Source organism: Schistocerca nitens, chromosome 1 (assembly GCF_023898315.1).
Source record: "Schistocerca nitens isolate TAMUIC-IGC-003100 chromosome 1, iqSchNite1.1, whole genome shotgun sequence".
NCBI lineage: Eukaryota > Metazoa > Arthropoda > Insecta > Orthoptera > Acrididae > Schistocerca > Schistocerca nitens.
The window spans coordinates 1,217,382,038-1,217,405,569 of NC_064614.1; the positions used below are offsets into that span (position 1 = coordinate 1,217,382,038).

General features: G+C 40.1%; 1 protein-coding gene across 1 annotated transcript in view; it reads right to left on the bottom strand.

Moving 5' to 3' along the window:
- The window catches only part of LOC126201343 (heparan-alpha-glucosaminide N-acetyltransferase-like), a 105,086-nt gene that overhangs the window by 75,998 nt on the left and 5,556 nt on the right, over nucleotides 1–23,532 (bottom strand). The window contains exons 2-4 of the mRNA XM_049936778.1: nucleotides 5,669–5,781; nucleotides 5,471–5,574; nucleotides 5,168–5,295 (exon numbers count right to left, since the gene is read on the bottom strand). Of these exons, the coding sequence (XP_049792735.1) occupies nucleotides 5,168–5,295; nucleotides 5,471–5,574; nucleotides 5,669–5,781 (345 nt within the window). The remainder of the gene's footprint in view (nucleotides 1–5,167; nucleotides 5,296–5,470; nucleotides 5,575–5,668; nucleotides 5,782–23,532) is intronic.

The following is a 23,532-nucleotide window of genomic DNA, read 5'->3' on the forward strand; positions in this document are numbered from 1 at the left end:
CAGAGTCCCCCTGTTTAGAGCCATCCGTAAATATTGGTACATGGTCCGGATGCTGGTGTAAAATATCGGAAAATAAGGAGGTAAAACAAACACAGGAGTGCAGCTCCTCCGGTACTCCGACAAGTCTAAAAGGACGCTGGGCCTCTGGAGCAACCAGGGAGGGAGACGAGTAAAACCCAGTCGTTGGGGGGCCACACGCTCCACACCAAGGGACGCAAGCAAATGCTTGGCACGAATCCCAAATGGTCTCGTTGCCCTGGGACGACTGGAAAAGAGACGTTCCATAGGCGGTTGGGCAACGGTAGGGTACGCAGGGGAGGTAGGACAGGCAAGGAAGTGACACACCCGTTGCACCATGAGGAGTTTGCGCCGGATGGCGAGCGGCGGTTCCCCTGCCTCAGCACACAGGCTGGGGATGGGTCTGGTACGGAAGGCACCAGTGGCCAGCCTGATACCCTCATGGTGTACTGCGTCAAGAATCTTCAGATACGAAGGCCTTGCGGACCCATACACGGTGCAACCATAGTCAAGGCGCGATCAGACGAAAGCCCTATAAAATTGCAGCAGACGCGCCCGATCTGCTCCCCAGGACCGATGGCTCAGACACGTCAAAATATTCAGTGCCTTCAGGGACCGCACCTTGAGGTCTTTAAGGTGAGGCAACCACGACAACTTGGAATCAAAAGTGAGGCCCAGGAACCTCACAGCGTCTCTGAAAGGAAGAATGGTGTCCCTCAGACGCAATTCAGGGGAGGTAAAAAGACGTCGAGAATGATTAAAATGAACACACACACATTTGTCTGCAGAAAAGGTAAAACCTGTCTTCGCAGTCCATGCCTCTAATCGCTTGTCTGTCATGAACCTGTGCATTTTTAATGACTGTTTAATTCATGATGCCATTGCAACATTTTGCGAAATACTTCAGTGATGGGGCAGCTAGTCAGTACAAAAACTGAAAATCTCAAAAATTTATGCATGCATTACCATGATTTTCAGATTCACGCAGAATGGAATTTTTTCGCAACAAGTCATGGTAAAAATGTATGTGATGGTATTGGTGCTACCATTAAGTGCATGGCATCACGAGCTAGTCTGCAGCACCCTACAGAAGGTCACATTCTAACACCTCTTCAATTATTTACCTGGGTACAGAAAAATATCTCTGGCGTACAATCATTCTATGTTTTGAAAGATGAGGTGAAATCAGTCGAAGAGTTGCTAAAAAGCAGACTAGAACACCCTGTTGCAGGCACAATGAGCCATCATCACTTCTCTCCAGCAGACTCTGACAATGTGCAGATGAGTAGATTGTCCGGTTATAACTATAGGTTCATGCACAACATGTGTCTTCACAGTGTGTCTGACTCAGAATTCAGAAGCAAAAACAGCCACATACAACCAGGTTGCTATGTTATTGCTGTTTATGATGACAAATGGTACTTAGGATGTGTTGCAGAGTGCTGTGAAGCAGAAGGTGATGTATTTGTGAACTTCATGGCACCAGCAGGACCAACGAGATCATTTCATTGGCCACGTTTGGCAGACAGGTGTTGAATTCCATTTGAACATATTCTTATGACAGTTCCAGTTCCTACCACAGTGTCAGGAAGACAGTACAATTTGCCACTCAATGTACAGAGTATAGTAGCTAAAGTGTGGGAGAACTACTTTTCGAAGCAGAATCGACTGGTTTTTAGCAGTTAAGGTGCAATAAACATTAATGATAGGTTGTGTTAATCTGTCTATATGTTGTTGCTTAGTGATTAAACAGTTGTGGGAGAGAACAAGAAGAGGCAGAACAGTTTACGATATGTTTTTACAAAATTGTGTTGTGGAACAATGGCCGCATCACCAAATACATCTGTCAACTTCCATTGTACACAAATGTCTTGCAATAACATGCTGAAATTTTGAGATATATATCATTATGGTCTACTTACGCAGTGTGTAAAATTTGGCTTGGATACCACCTGTCCCTTTTGTGCTACCGCACTTAGAAAATCCATGTTCTTCAGGTAATTTTTCAAATTTTTGTATTTTCGTGTGCATGTAACTCAGTTTTTGTGACTGATATGGGCATGATGAGTTCTGTGTGTGTTTAGGGCACATTAAGCTTACCACAAAAAAATTTATACCTTTGGTATAGAGGGCACCTACAATATGTACCTTTTAATGTCAGCCAATGAAGTGTGAGTGCCAACTGTATAGCGAAGTGATGTTGTCACAAATGTGCAGATACTAACTCACCAACATTCAATGATTAAGTGAGAAAATGACTGTTCAAATAAAGAGTGTACAAAATGCACAAAACACTAGCATGTAATAAACTGCATGAACTGGTTGTACTTAAACGTGTTGCTTTTTTGATGGTGAAATATATATCAGAGAATATACAAGAGGCAGTTTAAAATTAAGTTTGTGGGATGAAATATTAATCTCCACCTTGAAACAGTACAATGCATACTTTGGAGCACAGCAGATGGTGCAGAACTGGTAGGAGGGGGTGGTTGGTTTTCAGGGAGGGGACCAAATAGCGAAGTCATTGGTCGCATCGGATTAGGGAACGATGGGGAAGGAAGTCGGTCATGCCCTTGTTAGGCAGTGCGCTAACAACTGCGCCACCTCGCTCAGTTGGTCACGTGACTCTCACCACTACAACACTAGCATACACCTTGACGGTGAAAAGCGTGTGTACATGACAATCAATTACATGGAATCAAAACATTAAGATTGATAACTGTGGAGACGTGACAGAATGATAGAAAGGAGCTACTGTGTTTGAATGTGCCCATGGCCACAATGTGAATGATATTAACTGATTTGTTACCATATCAATGTGAATTGTCCAACATGTCTATAAGAATGGTGTATTAGTCACAGTTCAAACTCAACAAGAATTGCTACTGCAGTGAATGCAGGGCCATCTCAAGTAATTTGTGAGCAAACAAAGCAAAGGCAATACCATGCAATGTACAGGGAGTTAGACCATTGCTGAAAGCTACACATACAGTTACAAGTCTTCAATGGGCCTAACAACACAAAATTTGGGCAGTGAGTGAGTGGAAGCATGAGGTGTGGTCTGAAAAGCCATCAATTTGTCCTGTTTTTAAATTATGTAAGACACTGAGTGCACTGATGGCCCAATGAGACAATTAACTCACAATGTGTAGAGGTAGTTCAGACTGAAGGTGATTCTGAGATGCTTTGGAAATGTTTTTGTTCTATGACCCGCTCCCACTAATTTAGGTCACTGTGAATGTGTATTTTCTCAGCCACAAAATGTTGCCCTTTCTTCAACATCTTCACTATGAGTATTTGTTGACACTCCCATCTTCCAAAATGACAAAATGTGTGTTCATAGGTGTGCAAGCACATGTTCCTGGTTTGATGAAAACTTAAGCATCCTGCTGCATCTTGACTGACTCCCTAAATCAACCTACCTTAATCCAATATAAAAAATCTGGCTCTATTTGGAACACCGAGTGAAATGTAGCAATCAATATCTCAGCAATTTCCTAGCTCTACAGAGCATAATTATAAATGAGTGACTTCAACTGAAAAATGACATATCTAAAGAAACTTGACAACCCTCTTCCTTACCAATTAGAAAACATTTTGAAGGCCAGGGGTGGCGTTACATAGTACTAGCATGATGTCTTCTGGTCTTGGTAAATTCTTTTCTACAGTGTGCTTATAAGATACACTTAAGGAACTGGGGAAGTGACAGTTAAGCAGGAGCAAATGAGGCTTGCAAAAACACACACACACACACACACACACACACACACACACACACACACACACACACACACACACAGAGAGAGAGAGAGAGAGAGAGAGAGAGAGAGAGAGAGAGAGAGTCAAGGAAAGGAACCAAAACAAGCAGAAGACTGTTGAACAACATTGTAAATACGGTAAGTTGCTGCTTACAAGCTCGTAAATGGGATTAAACATTAATTTTCAAGCAAAATAGACAGCTGTTTACTTGTAGGGTATACTAATGTAAGGAATGAAAACTTGTTTCAAAGAGCATTAGACATGTGAAAGAAGATCACACAGAAGTTACTAATCTTTCCTACATCATGGTTTGAAATGCTGCAAAATACTATCTCCGAAGGATTAGCCAACATCCAGCAGGTCTACAATACGACCTAGCTGAAACAGACTAACTGTGCTAACTGACACCATCAATGCCTAACATCCTATACAACACTCAAAATAAGAGATTGCTCTTTCGGTAAATTAAATGAAGTTACTATTAGCTCAGCATTTTCATGTATAGTACATGATTTTTAGTGCGTCTAGATCAACTTTCAGTCAATCATCGCATCAGTAAGTGGTTTTTAGTATGTCTAGAGCAAGATTCAGTGAATCAACACTTTAGCTATCAGTAAATAAGCAAATATGACTTCAACAACTTCACATTCTATCTTGTCTTTCCATTTCCTCCTGGGAAATGCCTGGCAGGATGCATGGGTGCATTACAACATACACAACAGGAGTGCAATAGTGTAATACACAACAGGGGCACAATACAGCTCTAACGAAATGTCAAATACTTCAGTGGGGTAAAATAAGGTGAAAATGAATAGTTATTTAAATGAATGTAATGGCAAAAATCACACAACAAACAGTGTGCTGACAAATAGTTGAAGAGAAGGAAATAAATAACACATTAAGAACAATTCATGAAATGTTGAATGAGAAGAGAGATGATACAGGGACTTGGGAATGAAATTAATTTCAAATAGGACATTATCATTTAATATTCCTCCACTGTACAGGTTCACAGAAATTTTGGAAGCAGTTTTGTAGTTTACACATAGGAAGCTGTCATTAAAGACACAAATGAAAGGAAAAGATGTGGTCCTTTTACACTGATATCTTGATTAATCAGGCTATCATATACATGAGCAAGACAAAACTAGTTCTTTGATTCTAAATGCAAACACAGTTTCCAGTGAAGGAAACTGTTTCATTACACACAGCATTTGAACTTTTCAGGATGTAGGGCATATACCTCCAATGTCAGCAGCAAACAAAAAGATAACAATGTGTTTAATACCTTTCACATTTTTTTTTCTAAAAGTTCATTTTCTACAATTACAATGCTACTCAGTAAAGTAAACATGTACACAAATAATTGATAAATAGTTTTCATACTAACATTTTCTAGCTCTGTAAAGGAGAGATTCCTCCTCCATAGGTTTGTAAACCATCCTGATTCCACAACTGTAGCAAACGCGTAAGATATTATACTAAGAAGCAGCAGCAAACAGACAGCCACAATGAGTGCTGTAAGAAATAAAAATAACTGAACCATGACTGAATAAAAACTATGAAAATAAAAATTATGAAAGAGAATAGAAACATAATTTAATAACTTTACATAACATACTTAGACAAACAGTTATGATGCAAATATGAAAATATTTCACACTACTGAATCATTTGTATCATATATACATACGAAGAAACTGTGAGTCAGGCTTCTTTATAACGTATAAGTCACTGCAAGCATCATCAGATATATTCCATCCATATACACCATACTCTTTGAATGTAACGTTCCTCCTGCAATAGTTGCATCCAGACCATTCAAATTAAGACAGTCAGCTCTCTCCTACATGGAGAAAAATACTAGTATGGCAGAAATATTTGTACTTACAAACACCATTTGGAGGCATTGAAAGAGTAACGTAATAAAAGAGGAAATGTTGTTTTCACTGTAAATGAAGCATTTTCTAATGCCCCAACTGTGTACCATGGCTGATAGTCACACTGAAAAGAAAAGAACATAAGTATGATTTCTTTTACATTTCTAAGACATTCTTAAATGCAGTGAGGATTAATTAAATTTTAGAGACCTTGGAAATTCAGCATCACCATTTGTTTGACTATAGAAAAGTCTACATTTAATTGCATGATAAAATTATAAATGAACTATGCAATACACATTAATCTTTGCTTATCAAACAATAGAATATCCTGAATAAATAACAATAACAACATGAATTAAGAGAGATTGCTGTTCCTTAAATAGAGAAGGTGTTCAGCATCACACAGCCACATTCAAAAGTAGATTGTTGGATATTTTCAGCTTTCATGAACAGTCCTTCATCATATCAAGAAACAGCACTCAGAGACGACAACAAGCACATGCTAGTGCTCACGCTCACACTGACACTGTCCAAATAGTCTACATTTGAATGAAGCTGTCTGCCTTTCAACACCACCTCTTTGTGGTTAGTACCAATCTATCCTAGTTGTTAACCTTTGCATTTGCACGTTTTCCGTAAAAGCATAATGCTATAACATGACAGGTAAGCTATTTGTTTAGCAAGACTTGACCATAGCAGCAGGAACCAGAGTCTCAGTAAGAGAGTAGGTAGTGGTTTAACACTGGGTTATGAAGGGGTGAGATAAACAACATTCCAGAGGATTTCATTTTTGCATGTGGATGTTCTGCACTTGTCTAAATGAGAAGGTTAATGTCGATCTGCCTGTAGTAGGTGGTATACATACCATGATTAGCGCAACCACAATATAGTGCACAAATGATGCTTTAGAAAACAAGACAAATTATTCAGTATTTAACAGTTTACCTATGCCTCTTGCTCAGTTTTAAAAATACACTAGACTCTTGCTAAATAGGCCAATCCTCGCACATACGAGTGCCGGATTAGCGGAAGTGCCAGATTGTTGAGTGTGTCTAAAATTTAGTATAAACACATAGGGATTGTACTTTATCAAATCAAAAGATACATCCATTTTTACAGAAAACTTAGTCCTTGAGTGTGTACATGCATATTAGTATCACCTGTCATTCACTATTAAACATGTCCCAAAGTTTTAGTTGTCACCATGATGATACGTGATGGTAGTGTGCTTTATCACACAATGGGCTTTAAGAGCATTTCATAGTTACTGCCATGTTTCTGATTGTTGGTCAATGTACTCCAGGAAGACATCTCTAACTTCAGCACCAGCAGTTTGAGATATCCTCATGTTCTCTCCTCCTATGTCCTCTTCTTCATCAGTTTCATCATAGCTTTCCTGTGAGGTTATGATTACCTCTTTTATGCTGAAGTTTGGTCATAAATAGTTGCTCATCCAACACCGTTGCCAGCAACAATGGTTTCCTGCGAAGAATCTCAGTTGAGTTTGTATCTAATTCTGAGTTTGTGCTTGAGGTCTAGCATAATGTGTTTCCCTTTAGAAGCCATGATAATGACCTGTAAGGAAAGCCACAATTTCAAAGTGTACAGGACTGTTGAACACTGTTGCAGACGAAATTTCATTACTGTAGGCATCATTTCAGGTTGAATGACTAGAGGCTAGATGTGTGCCGGATTACTGAGAGGCCGGACTACTGAGGGCCGTATTAGTGAGACTTTACTGTAATGCATGGCAAGTTGTTAAACAGACTTCAATGGACTTTGTCACACTCTGAATGTAATATCCAGATAGACAATAAGATGGCATAGACTGGCTATACAGCTCAGCTGCTCAAAGAAGTAAGTCTATTTCACTATAAGTGAAACACTTGGTTTCAGAAAAAGAACAGTTTAAACAGAGTTTGAAAGACTTTTTAATAGGCAACTACTTCTATTCTATGAATGAATATCGTAACAGAGACTGTTAGGCCAGCTTAAGTAAAAATGTCTGTCAGGTTTCAGTTTCGACAGCACTTGGTCACAACAGTCAAGATTAGGTATTTTGCGTATGATAAATTTATTAATAGTGCATAATAATGTTTCATTCTGACAGCGTATTAATTCTGTAAATATAAGCTGATCCAGTTTACTGTATTGTATTCACCTATTTTGACAATCTCCTGACAAATGATCACAGTAGTGACTATTATAGTCAAATGTTTTATGTTTTTCATGTTATACTTTCTGACATGTTCCACACCCACGAGAATCTTCTCATTTTTTGGGTCTATGGAACGAAAACTGAATCTCATCTAATCTACTTACTTGTCACTGTCTTCATAGCGGTAAGAATAATGTCATACTATTCCATAATTGCTGTCCTATGAAAAAATGTTATTTAGAGACACTGTACAAATGCATGAAGTATTGAAAAGTGGAAATCAAAACACATACAGAAAAAACATACAGAAATCAACAATAATCTTTTTCTGAAGACCTTAATACCAAAGCAACTACTTTTTCACAATGAGTCCATCTTCCTTTCAAAAATACAAGCGAGAATTACACACCTTTAGAGGCACATCATAATCATTACATCCTACGAGGGTCACTCCAAAGGAAATACACACTATTTTTGTAAAAATACAGTTTTCATTCTGCATGTGTGAAAGTTTTACAGTGTGTAGATACATCCTTCCCACTTGTTTTCAAACTTAGTTCAACCTGTTCCCGTGAGTGGCGCCGTCAGCATGTCTTCAAGGTGGCTGCTACACTTGACGTTCATCAGAAGCAACGCACTGTCATAGAATTCCTGTGCTGTGAAAACGAGACAGTGGGAAACATCCAGAAGAGGTTGAAAAAGGTGTATGGAGATGCTGCTGTCGATCGCAGTACAGTTAGTCGGTGGGCAAGCAGGTTACGTGATGAAAGCGGGCACTGCAATATTGAGGATTGTCCTCACAGCGGCAGGCCTCATACTGCACACACTCCAGACAATGTGCAGAGAGTTAACGAATTGGCGACTGCTGACAGACGCATCACAGTGAACGAATTGTCACGCTACGTTGGGATAAGGCAAGGAAGTGTTTAAAGAATTTTGAAAGTGTTGGCGTTAAAAAAGGTTTATGCTAGGTAGGTTCCCAGGATGTTGACAGTGGCTCACAAAGAAACAAGAAAAATGGTAAGCAGCAAACTTTTGGAGCAGTACGAGAATGGTGGATATGAATTTCTTGGAAGAACTGTGACATGTGATGAGACATGGCTCCATCATTTTTCACCAGAGATGAAGAGGCAATCAATGGAGTGGCATCATGCAAATTCACCCAAGAAAAAAAATTCAAAACCACACCTTCTGCTGGAAAAGTTATGGCTAGTGTTTTTCGATTCCAAAGGACTATTGCTTGTGGACATCATGCCAAGTGGAACCACCATAAATTCTGATGCATATGTGACGACACTGAAGAAACTTCAAGCTCGACTGATCATGTTCGAGCACATCGGCAAAAGCAGGATGTTTCGATGTTGCACGACAATGCACGGCCACATGTCAGTCAAAAAACCATGGAAGTGATCACAAAACTCGGATGGACAACACTGAAACACCCACCTTACAGTCCTGACCTGGATCCATGTGACTATCATCTCTTTGGGAAACTGAGGGACTCTCTTCGCAGAAGAAGGTTTGAAGATGATGACTCCATAGTGCATGCTTCCAAACAGTGGCTCCAAGAGGTTGGTCCAGAATTTTACCGTGTGTGTATACAGACGCTGGTCCAAGATGGTGTAAGGCAGTTGAGAGGGATGGAAATTATGTGGAGAAATGAAAATATTTTTCCTAAGGATGTACCTACACACTGCAAAACTTTCAAACATGTAGAACAAAAGATGGCTTTAAAAAAAAAAAAATGGTGTGCATTTCTTATGTAGCGACCCTCATAGATGAGATTCCTGAAGTAAAAAGGAGAAATCAGAGTTTAACATCTCACTGATGCTGAGGTCATTAGAGATGCAGTTTTGTCTCAGTTGAACATGGAAAGAAAAGAGAATGGCCATTGTTCTTTTAAGGAATCACCCCAGCGTTTGCAATACATAATTTAGGGAAACAATGGAAAATCTAACTCATGATGGCTGGACAAGGATTTCACTCTGTTCCTCCTTAGTGTAAGTCCAGTGTCTTAACCAATATGCCACCTTGCTTTGTGTTGAACTTAAAATATCATGGCGGTAGTCCAATCAACAAGCCACAATGAAATGGCTTCCTGTGTAAAGAAAACTGGGAGCAATTTGATCCACACATATGACAACAGTTCACCAGGAAGTGTTACCGGTATGTATGAAGTTTTAAAAGCACACCAATGTTAACAACAATGCACTGATAGAAAAAAATTAATTTATAACGCAGAATCAAAACTCAATTACTGCTAGCTAATGACGAGAATTTCCCTATAAATCAGATTACTTGCTTCCTAAGAGGGACATCAGTGTGTCTGCCAGAAAACATCCCGCAAAACAAATATTTTGCAAGCATTGTGGACATGACAGAGGGCACTTGGGACTGTTTCATGGGTGACTATCTTTCCTTATCTGTGAGCAACAGACAGATATAAATTTTGTTCCACCCATATTCAGTGAGGAAATTCACAAGGATTAGATCACATCATTAAAAAAAAAATGTAGCACATATTTATAAAAGAAGAGAGCTAATGTTCATTCTATGAACCCGAAATGAAATGGTACTTGAGAAAGTGGAACAAGTAAAAAATCTGAAGACTTTCAATTTAAGAATGACATCAGACACACAATGGAAAGGTCCTCACACAAATGTGAAGATTATGCCACTCTTTGAGTGATATTACATGCCCTGGATGAAACGTTCCATTGAAAGTGTAAATGTAGGCCTGCAGGTGTCGATCAACAGACTGGGGCAATCATACAGAGGTGTGACTGATGAATCGTCCATTACACAGCATGATCTAAATCTCAATGTTTGCAGTAAGAAGTTACATACACCAACTAATTTCCAAGAGTCAAGGTCTATTTATTGGGAGACCGAAGTAAGTAGTAGTAACATCAATATACAAAAGTGGAGAGAAGCAACTGACTTCTGATTACAGACCAATCTCAATTTTTACTCTGTTCTCAAAAATTTTGAGAAAGTAGTTTCCAACAGAATGCTGAACAATCTTTCTGAGTATAGCCTTTTAACAATAGCACAGTAGGGGTTCTGTAAAGACTTGTCGACTGAGAATATAATGTGCAATCTCACAAATTCAATTCCAATAGAACGAAACAAACACAAATTGCTCTGTTAGCCCTTCTGTGATCTTTCCATGACCTTTGACTGTTAGTTCATGAAATTCTGCTGGGGAAACTAAATGATAATGTATTAGAAGTCTCCTCCTTGCATGGATAGAGCAATACCTTAACAACAGAAAACAGAGGGTCACATCAGCAAATGATGTAACAATGTGACAGGGATAAGGTTAAATTCAGAGTAGGGAAACTTTAAACATTGGAATGGCACAAGATTCACCATTTGGAACACTCCTCTCTTTGGTCCACACAATTGATGTACTGGGAACTTTGGAGGACTTTTCAAAAACCATGTTTGTGCTGATCATACAAGTATGGTGTCTCCCCCCCCCCCCCCCCCTTTCAACAGTCTTCTGACAGATTTGATGTGCCCCCTGCCCCAAGCTCCCCTCCTATGCCAGCCTTTTCATCTCAGAGAAACACTTTCTATCTATATCCACAATTATTTGCTGGATGCAATCCAATCTCTGTCTTCTCCTACAGTTTTTATGTTCTAAAGATTCCTATAATTCAATGGAAGTCATCTCCTGATGTCTTAACAGCAAACAGTCCATCTTTCACTACCATGCAATGTTCTGCTCCAATCACACAATCTCAGAAACTTTTTCCGCACATTAAAGTCTACATGCGATACTAGTATACTCCTCTTGGTCAGGAACGTGATTTTTGCCAGTGCTAGTCTATTTTTTATGTCCTCTTTGAACCATCCATCACGAGTTATTTTGCTTCTTAAATAGCACAATTCCTTGACTTTGTCTACTTTGTGATACCCAATTCTTATGCTAAGTTTCTCACTGTACTCGTTTCTGCTACTTCTCATTGCATTCACCTTTCTTCAGTTTATTCTCAATCAATATTCAGTAACCATTGCTCTCTTCACTCCACTCAACTGATCCTGTAAGTCTTCTTCACTTCTATTAAGGATGGCTATGTCATCAGTGAATCTTATCATTGATATCCTTTGACCATGAATTTTAATCTCACACTTGAATCAATCTTTGATTTTCATCATTGCTTCTTCAATGTGTAGATTAAACAGTACAGGTGAAAGACTGCATCCCAGTCTTATACATTTTTAACCCGAGCCCTTTGTTCTTGGTTTCCCACTCTTAGTGTCCCCTCTTGGTTCTTGTACATATTATATATTATTCATCTTTCCCTATAACTCATCCCTACTTTTCTCAGAATCTCAAACATCTTGCGCCATTTTACACTATCGAATGTTTTTTTTCAGGTTGACAAATCTTACAAATGTGTCATACCAGACTTGGGTTCCTATGCTGGACAGACTTCTATTAGAGGAGCCGGACACAGAGTGTGTCACACTGTTCCATCTTTTCCTTATCCAATCCCAAGCTCTCCTTTCTTGACATAGCAACATAGGGTGGTGGGGTGGGGGAGGTGACCCAAAAGTAGAAGCCCTTGGGGAGTCCACCGCTAGAAAAAAAAAAATCCAGATCCTCTAGGTTAAAACAGGTTCTGCTATGTTTCCCAAAGAAAATGAAAGGAAACTGGATGAATCAAAAAGCATCGACTCTGATTAAGAACAACGATTCTGATTTGTGGAATGTCGAATTAACATGGATTGGAAGGAATACTTGAGAATATATGGAAGTACTGAAAATTGATATCCTGGTAATGACAGAGAAAAAAAGAAAGGTATTTTATTCCGCTGGAGGACGACGGTTCAATCCTGCGTCCGGCCATCCTGATTTAGGTTTTCCGTGATTTCCCTACATCACTCCAGGCAAATGCCGGGATGGTTCTTTTGAAAGGGCACGGCCGACTTCCTTCCCCATCCTTCCCTAATCCGGGATTGTGCTCCGTCTCTAATGACCTCGTCGTCGACGGAACGTTAAACACTAATGTCCTCCTCCTCCTCCTCCTCCTCCTCCTCCTTTATTCAGCTGGTTTCAAAGCATAAAGCCACTAAATAATTATGGGAACATAAATGTGTGGCAACTGAGTCAGCTAGTCATTGGGAGTCACACCTAAGTCAAAAAGACGCATGGGAGCAGAGGACCAATAACCAAAGTGACCACCTGGACAGCACAATGCAGAAGTGACTAGTGCAGGCACTACTCACTTCCATGTCATGCTGTCCAGACAGGCACTGAGGTTGCTTGTCCTACACTATCATGCATTTGTTTGACATTGGTGTGAGCCCCATGACTGACTGACTTAATCGATACACAGTTATGTTCCCAAAATTATTTGGTGGCACCTGAAGCTGAAGCTTTATGCCTCAAAACTGACCATAGAATAAATTAAGAAATTATCGGCAACTAAAGCGGACTTTTATTCTACAAATATGTTCCTCACTTGTGGATGTTCACTTTATCAAATATTATGTAAAAAGGAAAAGATGTGGAAAAGAAGTGATTTGAGACTATATTCTGTATTGGAGTGGAGTGGAAAAAACTGAAAGAGCAAAATCATTGGCAACAGTTCTTACAAGAAGAAAATGCAAACAAGGAATAATTAACTAGAAGGAAGTGAATGAAAGAATAATAAGTGCAAAAATAAAAATTCATGGAATAAAACTGGAATTAATGGGGGGTGTATTGGCTTAATTAAGTTGCCCCTGAGAAGAAGAAGAAGAAAGACTTTTTCAATGACTTACAAGAAGTGGTCGATGAATGTCCAGATAGATGTGAATTTTTAATGATGGGAGACTTAAATGGACAAATTGGAAAAAGATTACTTGAAGACATTCATGGTCTGTGGGGAGAGGTTGTAGAGAATAACAACAGTAGGAGGTTTATTAACTCCTGTAAGGTACAGAAATGGTCAATTTCAGTGCAAAGGAATTCATAAATACATCTGGATTAATTCATCAAGGAACCTCAAATCAGTTATAGACTGTGTAATAGTGCAAAGACCATGGGAGATTTAAGTACAAGATATGAGGCCAGAAACAGGAACAGCGTGCCTCTGATTATTACTTAAAAAACTGCTTTTTCAATTAAGATCAAGACAAAACAGGCAAAGAAGGTTAATGAGGTTGGAAGTACAACCCCAGAGGACGCCAAATTATGATACATCTATTACAAGAAAAAGTGTGAAAAGCCTGTATCAGCAAATATTAAATCACAAACTGGATACAGTAGTGGAGGACTGAAGCATCAATAACAAGACTGGTGTCCAAAGTTAAAGCAACAAACTACTATTTCCCCGACTTGCACCTAATTCACGATATAATCATACAAACTGTCAACCAGATGTCTGTACAGTTGTTTTCTGCCTGGATGATGGCATTCCAGTCAACAGACACCCATGCCAATGATGACATTAGGGCACCTATGAAACAAAGTAGCGTTTGCTGGGTAGCCTCACATCCACAATCACTGTGTACAGTCACACATGGTGAAGTATAGGACTGAGAAGATGCCTAACAGACTCTCTGCAGTGGAGGACCACAGAAAGAAAGGAAGCAGGACACTCACAAACTGATGTGGCCCGAGGGCTTAGTGCGAATCGTTTTGTTGTTTCTTGTATTTGATGACAGTCTATACAAACCGAAACTGTATTCCGAAGACCAAAGCAGAGCCAACAACATGTCACTTCAGAAGAGAGGACCATTATTTGGCTGTAAGGCCACAACAGTAACGCCTTAGTACTGCAACGGCAACTGTCATGTGAGCTCGCAACATCAACTGGACGTGTTTTATCGATGCAAATGGTGTTCAGAAGGCTTCAGCAGAGTAGCCTTTATTATTGGAGACCTGCTGTATGTCTACTTCTGAGGCATTTTCACAGAAGGGAATGTATAGTGTGAAGTCATCAACATGCCACCTGCGTGGTCGAACAGTGAACCAAGGCTGTTTTCACAGATGAATCCAATTTAGTCTGGATAGTGATTCTCAATGGACTCACATATGGAGGGAATGTGGAATATGATTTCAAAACCCAAACATTGTGAAAAGAGACCGATATCGAGGAGGATCCCTAATTATATGGGCAGGGATTACATTAACCACTCAAACCGATCTTCAAGAAATTGTACAGGTGAACAGCAAGGTTCAACTGCTGTCATGTATTGTGACGAGATCTTGGGACCTCACTTGCGGATGTTGAGAGAAGCCATGGGCCCAGACTTTGATTTGATGGACAATAATGCTGTACGGGTGGTTGATGTTTTCTTGAAAATGGAAGATACCGCACGCATAGCTTGGCCTGCTCATTCTGCCAATTTGAATCCAATAGAGAATGTCTGGGATGAACTACGGAGACTGCTTGCATCACATTAGCATCCACCAACCACTCTTCAAGACTGCGAGCAGCTCTACATGACGAATGGGCATTCCTGCCTCAACAAGAGACCGATGACACCATTCACAGCATGCCCCATTGTCATCAAGCCTGTACTGCTGCCACATATGGTCACACCCCATACTGAGCATATTAACAAGTTGTCGAAATGTGTGTGTAAATCCATTAAGTTGAACAAAATTATGAGCATTTTTGTCTACCATTATGCATATAGCAGTTGTTTACATTTTGTATTCTTTACATTGTTTCTACTTTGCTATCACCTGTTTATACTGTTTAGTGGCAAAATAAATGCAAACTTACAAAATTTTTGTTTTGGACACCAGTGTATAATGTTTCCTCAAACAGTCTGTTAAGCAGGCCACGGGGGCAGCTTCAGAAAGGGAAAGGGAAAAAGAGTAAGAACGGAATGATGACCATGGAGTTGTTGAAGGTGACTGAGGAAAAGAAGAAACTATGTCACAAATGGTGAACTTCAGGGAATAAAGAGGACTTGGAATACGATATTGCAGTGCCTGTGTTATTCTGATTATGATGCACAATTCCTATGGAAATGCATGCATGGCCTGTACGGGAATATACATAATGGATGTACAAGTCCAGGTTGTAGACACATGGTTGATGACACTTGAAAGTTTGCGTCTCGCCATGAGTCATGCATGGATAGCCAAATGATAAGGCATCTGCTTGCGATAAGCGGGAAATCCGGATTCTCGTCTCGGTCCAGCACAAATTTTCATTGTCATCATACCATTCCGCAGCTGATGATTGTCATGATTCACAGTTGCAAATACATTTTATGAAGAGGACTTGGATAGGTACAATGCTTAGAGCTACAAAACCAACAATAAAGTGTAAGGAAGAGGCATGGGAAAGAGTATGTGGGGTAATAGAGCATTTGCTTGGATGTAGGACATCAGTAGAGGTGTGGAAGATTATAATGGCTAGCAGTCCCACACCTACAAAATGATCTACATTTCTTGGACAGTGGAAAAAGCACTATGAAGAATTTCTGGTAGAAAGAAAAAGGAACCTGGTGATAGAAGTCTATAACGAAAACAGTAAGCTAAGTAATACAGAGCCTATATTAAAGGAGTAGAAGAGGTATTGAAAAAAGCAAGAAATGGAAAGGCAAATGCACTGGCAGGAGTTGTGACAGAATTCTGAAAATATAGACCACCTCAAATGCTGAGACTTATAAGTAAATTGTTCAATCAGGAGAGGAAATGTCAACAGAGTGGTGTAAATATAAGTAATTGGATAGGTAAAGAATCTACTCACGAAGCAGCAGCAGTAGGAGAACACACTTACAAAAGGTATTACAGTTTGCAAGCTTTCAGAGCCAGTTTTCTGGGAGAAAGATTGAAGGGGAAAGAAAAGGGTTGAAGGAAAAGAACTGATGAGGTTTAGGAAACGGGGTAAACATTGGAAAAGTCACAATGACCAGGGTTTTCCTAGCTCTACCTCTTTTCTTGAAATTCGGCAGTCTTTTCCTTCCCCCTCTTCCTTCCCTTCCAACTCTTCTGCCAGAAGGAGCCACTGGCTTCAAAAGTTTGCAAACTGTAATACCTTTTATATATGTGTTCTCCTGCTGCTGCTTGGTGAGTACATTCTTTTCTACTCAATTACTTATAATTTTAAAAATTGATTATTTTCAAGAGAGTGGTGTGTATCACACATATGTGCTACCTACAAAAAAGGAAACAAGAAGAACCCAAGCAAGTATGGGGAATTAGTATTATGGCATCTATCAGCAGATGTTTTAACACTGTACTAAAAAAACAGGTTGGGAAATGAGATCAAGGGGAAAGATGTTAAGGGACCAAGCAGGTTTCACAGCTGGGCAATCTTGCATGGATCATATTTTTAGCCTTACAAAAATAAGTGAAAGGATATATTCTAAGGGTCATGAAGCACATACAATATTTATGACTTCAGAAGAAGTGCATGGGAAAGTTTAAAGACCCATTCAAACACCGACAGGACAAATGCAGGGCTACAACATGTTGCTAACTCTGTTTAAAATACGTAGGCTATGCATTATATATTGGAACAGTGGAATCAGCCAATCGGAGATACGAGTATTCCTCTCCAGCATGAAACTGTCTACTCATAATTTGCCAATGATCAAGTACTATAGCTTAAAGTAGAGGGTACGTCAAATTTATGATAAAGTAGTTACTGGATGCACTTGAACAAAGTGGGCTTAGAATAAATATAAGTACAACAAAATATTTAGTAGCGGGAGGAGATGGAAGGGGTCTAGTACCGAGATAAGGAACCATTCAAGCAGTTTAAATACTTAGTACCTTTTTCTTATTGTTTTAGGGCGCAAAACTGCTACCAATGGGAGCGAAACTCAAAAAGCGGGAAACTCAAAAACAGAAGGAGAGCTTAGAAAACCACTATAGAAGGTGGGTGGGGGGGGGGGGTTGTTTTCCCCAAAAAGAGCTTCATATGACTGACGTCATCTCAATGACACTGATAAACTGGAGAAGGCGATCGGCTGAGTGCGTGTCATCTGCTGAAATGGAAGATATATCAGGTGACAGCTGTAAACAGGCGAGTAGCAGAGTAAAATAGGGGCACTGAAGTAAAAGGTGTCTCACCGTCCACAGTTCAGAGCAGTGGGGACAAAGAGGGGGCTGATCGCCACTTAAAAGATGTCGATGGCTAAAAAGACAGTGCCCTATCTGGAGTCTAGTTAAAATTACCTCCTCCCGATGACGAGTTCGGGAGGAAGAGGTCCAAGCACGGGGAAGAGCTTTCATGTCCCACAATTTATTATTAGGAAGTGTAGATCAATGCGCATGCCATAAAAAAGCAACACGACGACATAAAACACTCTGTAGATCGGTGAAGGGAACCATATGAACAGAAGGCTGAGGAAGAGAGACTGCAGCCTTAGACGCTATATCGGCCACCTCGTTTCCACGGATACCAACGTGTCCTGGGATCCAGAGGAATGCCACAGAGACGCCCCCCATGTAGAGGCAGTCCTGAATCTGGTGGACCAGAGGGTGGACATGGTAAAGAGCTTGGAGGCTGAGGAGAGAGCCGAGTGAATCTGAGCATATAATGTACTGTATCTGCTGATGGCGACGGATGTATTGGACACCCTGGAGAACAGTGTAAAGCTCCGCAGTAAAAACCAAACACTGGTCAGAAAGCTGAAATCTATTAGGGGTGTTGCCAACAATACAGGCACTCTCAACACCAAACGATGTTTCTCAGCCGTTAGTGCAAATAAATGTGGCATCCTTCATTTGTGCGCATACAGTAGCAAATGACCGATGATAAGCAAGAGAAGGGGTACCATCCTTGGGAAGCTGACAAAGGTCACGGAGCAGGCAGGTCCGGGGATGGAACCAAGGTGGTGCTGTACCCTCAGTTGTCAAGAGAGTTTTAGGAAAGTGAAAGGAAAGAGGACGTAGCAGTTGATGGAAGTGGACTCCCGGTGGTAGTAGAGAGGAAGGGCGGCCTGCATACCCTAAATCCAAGGAGGCATCGAAAAAAAGGTCATGGGCCAGATTAGCAGGCATCGAAGGCAGATGGCTAGCGTAACGACTCAGAAGGACAGCTCGCCAATTGGACAGCAGAAGTTCAGCAGACTCAGCATAAAGGCTTTCCATGGGGCTGGTGTAAAAAGCTCCAGACACTAAATGCAATTCACAGTGGTGAACAGAGTCGAGATGCCAAAGAATAGACGGCCGTACAGAGGAGTAAACTATGCTTCCATAGTCTAATTTTGAGTGCACTAAGGCACAATATAGGTGGAGAAGAATCACTTGGTCTGCTCCCCAGGAGGTACCATTCAGGGAGGGTGTTGACGGATTGCAGACAGCGAGCAGGAAGACAGGAAACGTGGGAGGACCAGCACAGTTTTCTGTAAAACATAAGTCCCACAAATTTAATGATGTCCACAAACGGAAGGTTACCAGGGCCTAGATGTAGGAAACTCTGTACGATGCCAAAAATTTACAGAGATGGTCTTACTGGGAGAAAATCGGAAGCCAGTTTCAATGCTCCAAGAGCGGAGGCGATCGAAACATCCTTGAAGACGTCGTTCAAGAAGGCTGGTCCATTGAGAGATGTAATAGATCGCAAAATCGTCAACAAAGAGGGAGCCCGAGACATCGGGAAGGAGACAATCCATAATTGGATTTATGGTGATGGCAAACAGAACAACACTTAGCACGGAGCCCTGGGGCACCCCATTTTCTTGGGAGAAAATATGGGAGAGAGTGGTGTTCACCCGCACTCTAAATGTGCGCTCTGCCATAAATTCGTGAAGAAAAAGGGGCAGCCAACCTCGAAAGCCCCAAGAGAACAGTGTGCGGAGGATGCCTGTCCTCCAACAGGTATCGTATGCTCTCTCCAGATCAAAAAATATCACTACCGTTTGGCGTTTCCTGGGAAAATTGTTCATAATATAAATGCAGAGAGCAACAAGATGGTCAACTGCAGAACGATGCTTTCGGAAACTGCATTGGGCAGGTGTTAAAAGGTTTCGGGACTCCAGCCACCAGGCTAAACGGCAATTCACCATACGCTCCAAGACCTTACATACACTACTCATGACAGATATGGGGCGATAGCTAGAGGGATGTTTTTACTTTCCAGGTTTGGGAACAGGAATGATGATTGCTTCCCGCCATCTTCTGGGAAAAGTACTGTTGGTCCAAATTCGATTATAAAGGCGAAGGAGGTAGCGCAGACTATGGTATGATAAATGCATCAACATTTGGCTGTGGACACCATACGGTCCTGGGGCAGAAGAGCCAGAAGAGAGTGTGTGTTGGAGTTCCCGCTTTCGCTATTTTGAGAGGAGAAAACAAGAGGTCGCACTTCCGCTGCACGTTTCTTCGGGAGAAAGGCTGGCGGGTAATTTGAAGAGTTGAACCAACGGAACAGTGAGGCCAGAGATCAGGGAGAAACTAGGTGCGCCAGATAACCGTGTAATTCAACTCCAAACTTCTGAGGAGGGAGTGAAGGTGTTAAAAGAGCTAGTACAGAAGTCCCAGCTGGCCTTCTTGCTATCATGGATGTTGCGATGGCAACACACATGTAAATGCTTATAGCGCATACAGTTGGACAAAGTAGGATGGTGGCAGAAAACACGAAGAGCATGTCTCCGCTCGCATATTGTGTCATGGCATGCCTCATTCCACCAAGGAACTGGGGGGCGACGGGGCAAATCGGAGGTGCAAGGTATTGAACGTTCCACGGCTGTAAGGATAACTTCTGTAACATTAGTGACCTGATCGTCGATGCTGGGAAAGTGACAGTCATCGAATTTGTTTACCTCTTACAAGAAGGTCAAATAATGTATTGTAGCCACATCTAAAATCTCTCTGAATATTTAGACTTGAGGACATAAAACCTGGCAAACACTAATTTTCACGCTAAACATTTACTAAGTTTTTCCATTATGAACTGTAGAATAGCCCTCAGTGGTGTCTGAAATCAGTACAGTTACACAAATACTTAATATGCAGTATTAGATATAAAAAGTGACACTGGTTATTTTTCAGGTACATGCTTTTTTCCCAGTATATAGTAATCTAGAAGTAATTCCTATGCCTATAACTGCGATTGGGTTAGCGCTAGTCACCATTTGTCATTAGCATACTTAACAAAAATTGCCTGCTGTGACTGCTCTGCTGTTAATGTATAACCTGACTCATTTTACCATCCTTGAAAGCACTGCTTCATAATGGGATCTGTGAAACAGTGAGGAAAGACTATGTCAAGGTAATATTGCCAGTATTGGAAGATTATGGCAGCAATCAAGATTTTTGTCATACCGTACTATTAGCCAGTCACTGCAGCAGATGTACAATAGCCAATATATTTGTTGCAGATTATACAGTGCCATATTTTCTTTATAACACTTAATTAGCAAATTAATTTTTAGTTGCATGCTTTGTTAACAATGGAAAAATTCTGTGTGTTATTAAAATTTTCCTGCATACGAGGACAAAAACTCCATGACAATCTGTTGGAGTCAAATAAAAACTGCGGTACCAAACATGGGCATTGACCTGTGATGTAACTGTGTTGTGTGACATTATTGTGGCATGGCATCTTTGAAATGGATTGTGTTTGCAGATGACGAGGTGGAGCAACTGGTTGCACACTCTATCCAGGGATGTATGTGTTACTAAATTGTTTGTGAGCTATGTTAGTACAGTAGTGAGCTTAACTCTGTGTGCTATTTGGTGTTTTGGGAGTTTGTTTTTGTTGGCCTGTCAGCGAGTTTCTTTGATGTCATTAGTTATTGGCTATTACTTATGTAATTGTTAGATTGTTGTACTGTTAATGATCTGAGATTTAGTTTTTGTGTTTTTGTTTGATACTGGGTACAGATCAGACGCAAAATCTACTACTTGTTCGTTAGTTGTTGTTATGGGCAACAATATGGCTGTTACAATTAAATTTCTCTAGTTATATGGCCTCATGAATGAAGACACTGCTTCTCACACCATGGATGAGCCCACGTGGTGGCATCAGCATGACAATATTTGGAGGTTCCTCGTTCAGTAATTGTTATTTTGTTTTTCGTTTTAGTGTGTGTGTGTGTGTGTGTGTGTGTGTGTGTGTGTGTGTGTGTGTTGTAGTTATTTCAGTCTAGATATGTTTTCATATTTGATTGTACTGTTAGTTGTCGTTTATTTAAATTGTGGACTTCGTTTAAGGTTTATTAGGCATTAGTTTTATAGATCCCCACCTCCAGGTATAAACATAAGTGTTAACTGTTAATATATTCTGTCAAGGCAACACAAGTTTTCATATGTTTGTTTTGCCAAATTTTTGTTGTATATTCTCACATTCCCTCAAAACAATTTGGTTTCCAGCACATTTTACCAATTTCCTATTATTTTTCCCTTTAAACTCTTGCCCTCTTCAATACCTACCTTTTTTAGCTGACATTTTTGTTTTTCTGTTTTCCTGTAACAAATTTTGCTACTTCCAATAAATAATAACCCCTTTCATATGAGCGTGTATGAGATCACGAATATGCTATCATACGTATCTTGCGTATCTCAATCTTGCTAAATAAATTCCCATAAAAATAATTTGAAATTTCCTGTCTGCTGAGTTAGGTTGTTCCCAGCTTCGTATCTGCTTTCACTACGCACATTTCTGTGCTATAATCAATTGAAATTCTACAGTGGCGAAGGACTGCCACATCACATATAATTGCTTTATTTTCTGATAAAATATAGTCAGTTCCATTTTTAGTCCTATTTAGTCCCAGTCATGACTACCTTCAGTGTGGTTTCATCCGGGAAAATATGTTGAGAACATAGCCTGCATGTTGTTGTACACTCTACTAATGACCCCTGTCAGTTCTGATAACACAACTTATTGTTCTCACTGAAGAGCTGGTCATCAGTATTAATCCTATTATAGAACAAAAATTCTACATCATCATTACATAACAGGATTTTCTGCCATTTATCTGTTTCTTCAACTCTTTATTGAGGTCTTCTACTTCCCTATCAGAAAACATATTGGAGCAGACCTAAATGATTTACATAGAAACTGTTTTTTATTGTTAACAAAATACTTGCTAGTTGGTCTGAACTTTCTTCAATATCTGTAACACTATTTTTAAATTCCTTGTTTTTTAATAAACAAGTAAATTTCCTCCATGGTCTGTCCAATAAAAAAAAAAAAGGCCCCAACTTTAATTCCATTGGCCTTAATTCTTAGGCACACTTCTGATAACCCTACTATATCCCACTTAATTTCATTTTACTCCTCTTTCAACTTCACTAACCTATCTTCAAATCGTAGAGTCAGAGTTAGAGACGGTGACAAATTTGGGAGGGCACTTGAATGGAACAGACAGTGTCCTGAAAAGAGATAATAAGATGAAGATCAATAAAATTAAAACAAGGATAATGACATGTAGCAGAAGTAAGTTGGGTGATGGTGAGGGAATTGGATTCGGAAATGAGACACAAAAAGTAATAGACGAGTTTTGCTATTTTGCCAGCAAAGTAACTGATGATAGCTAAAGCAGTCAGATACAGAATGCAGACTGACAATAGCACGAAAAGCACTTCTGCAAAACAGGAATTTGTTAACATCTAATGTACATTGAAGTATTACATCTTTCCTGAAGGCATTTGTCTGGAGTGTACCCTCATATGGAAGAGAAATGTAGACAATGGACAATTCAGGCAAGTAGAAGATATAAGCTTCTGAAATGTGGTGCTACAGATAAATGCTGAAGATTAGATGGGTATATCGAAAAACAAATGATGAGATACTGAACAGG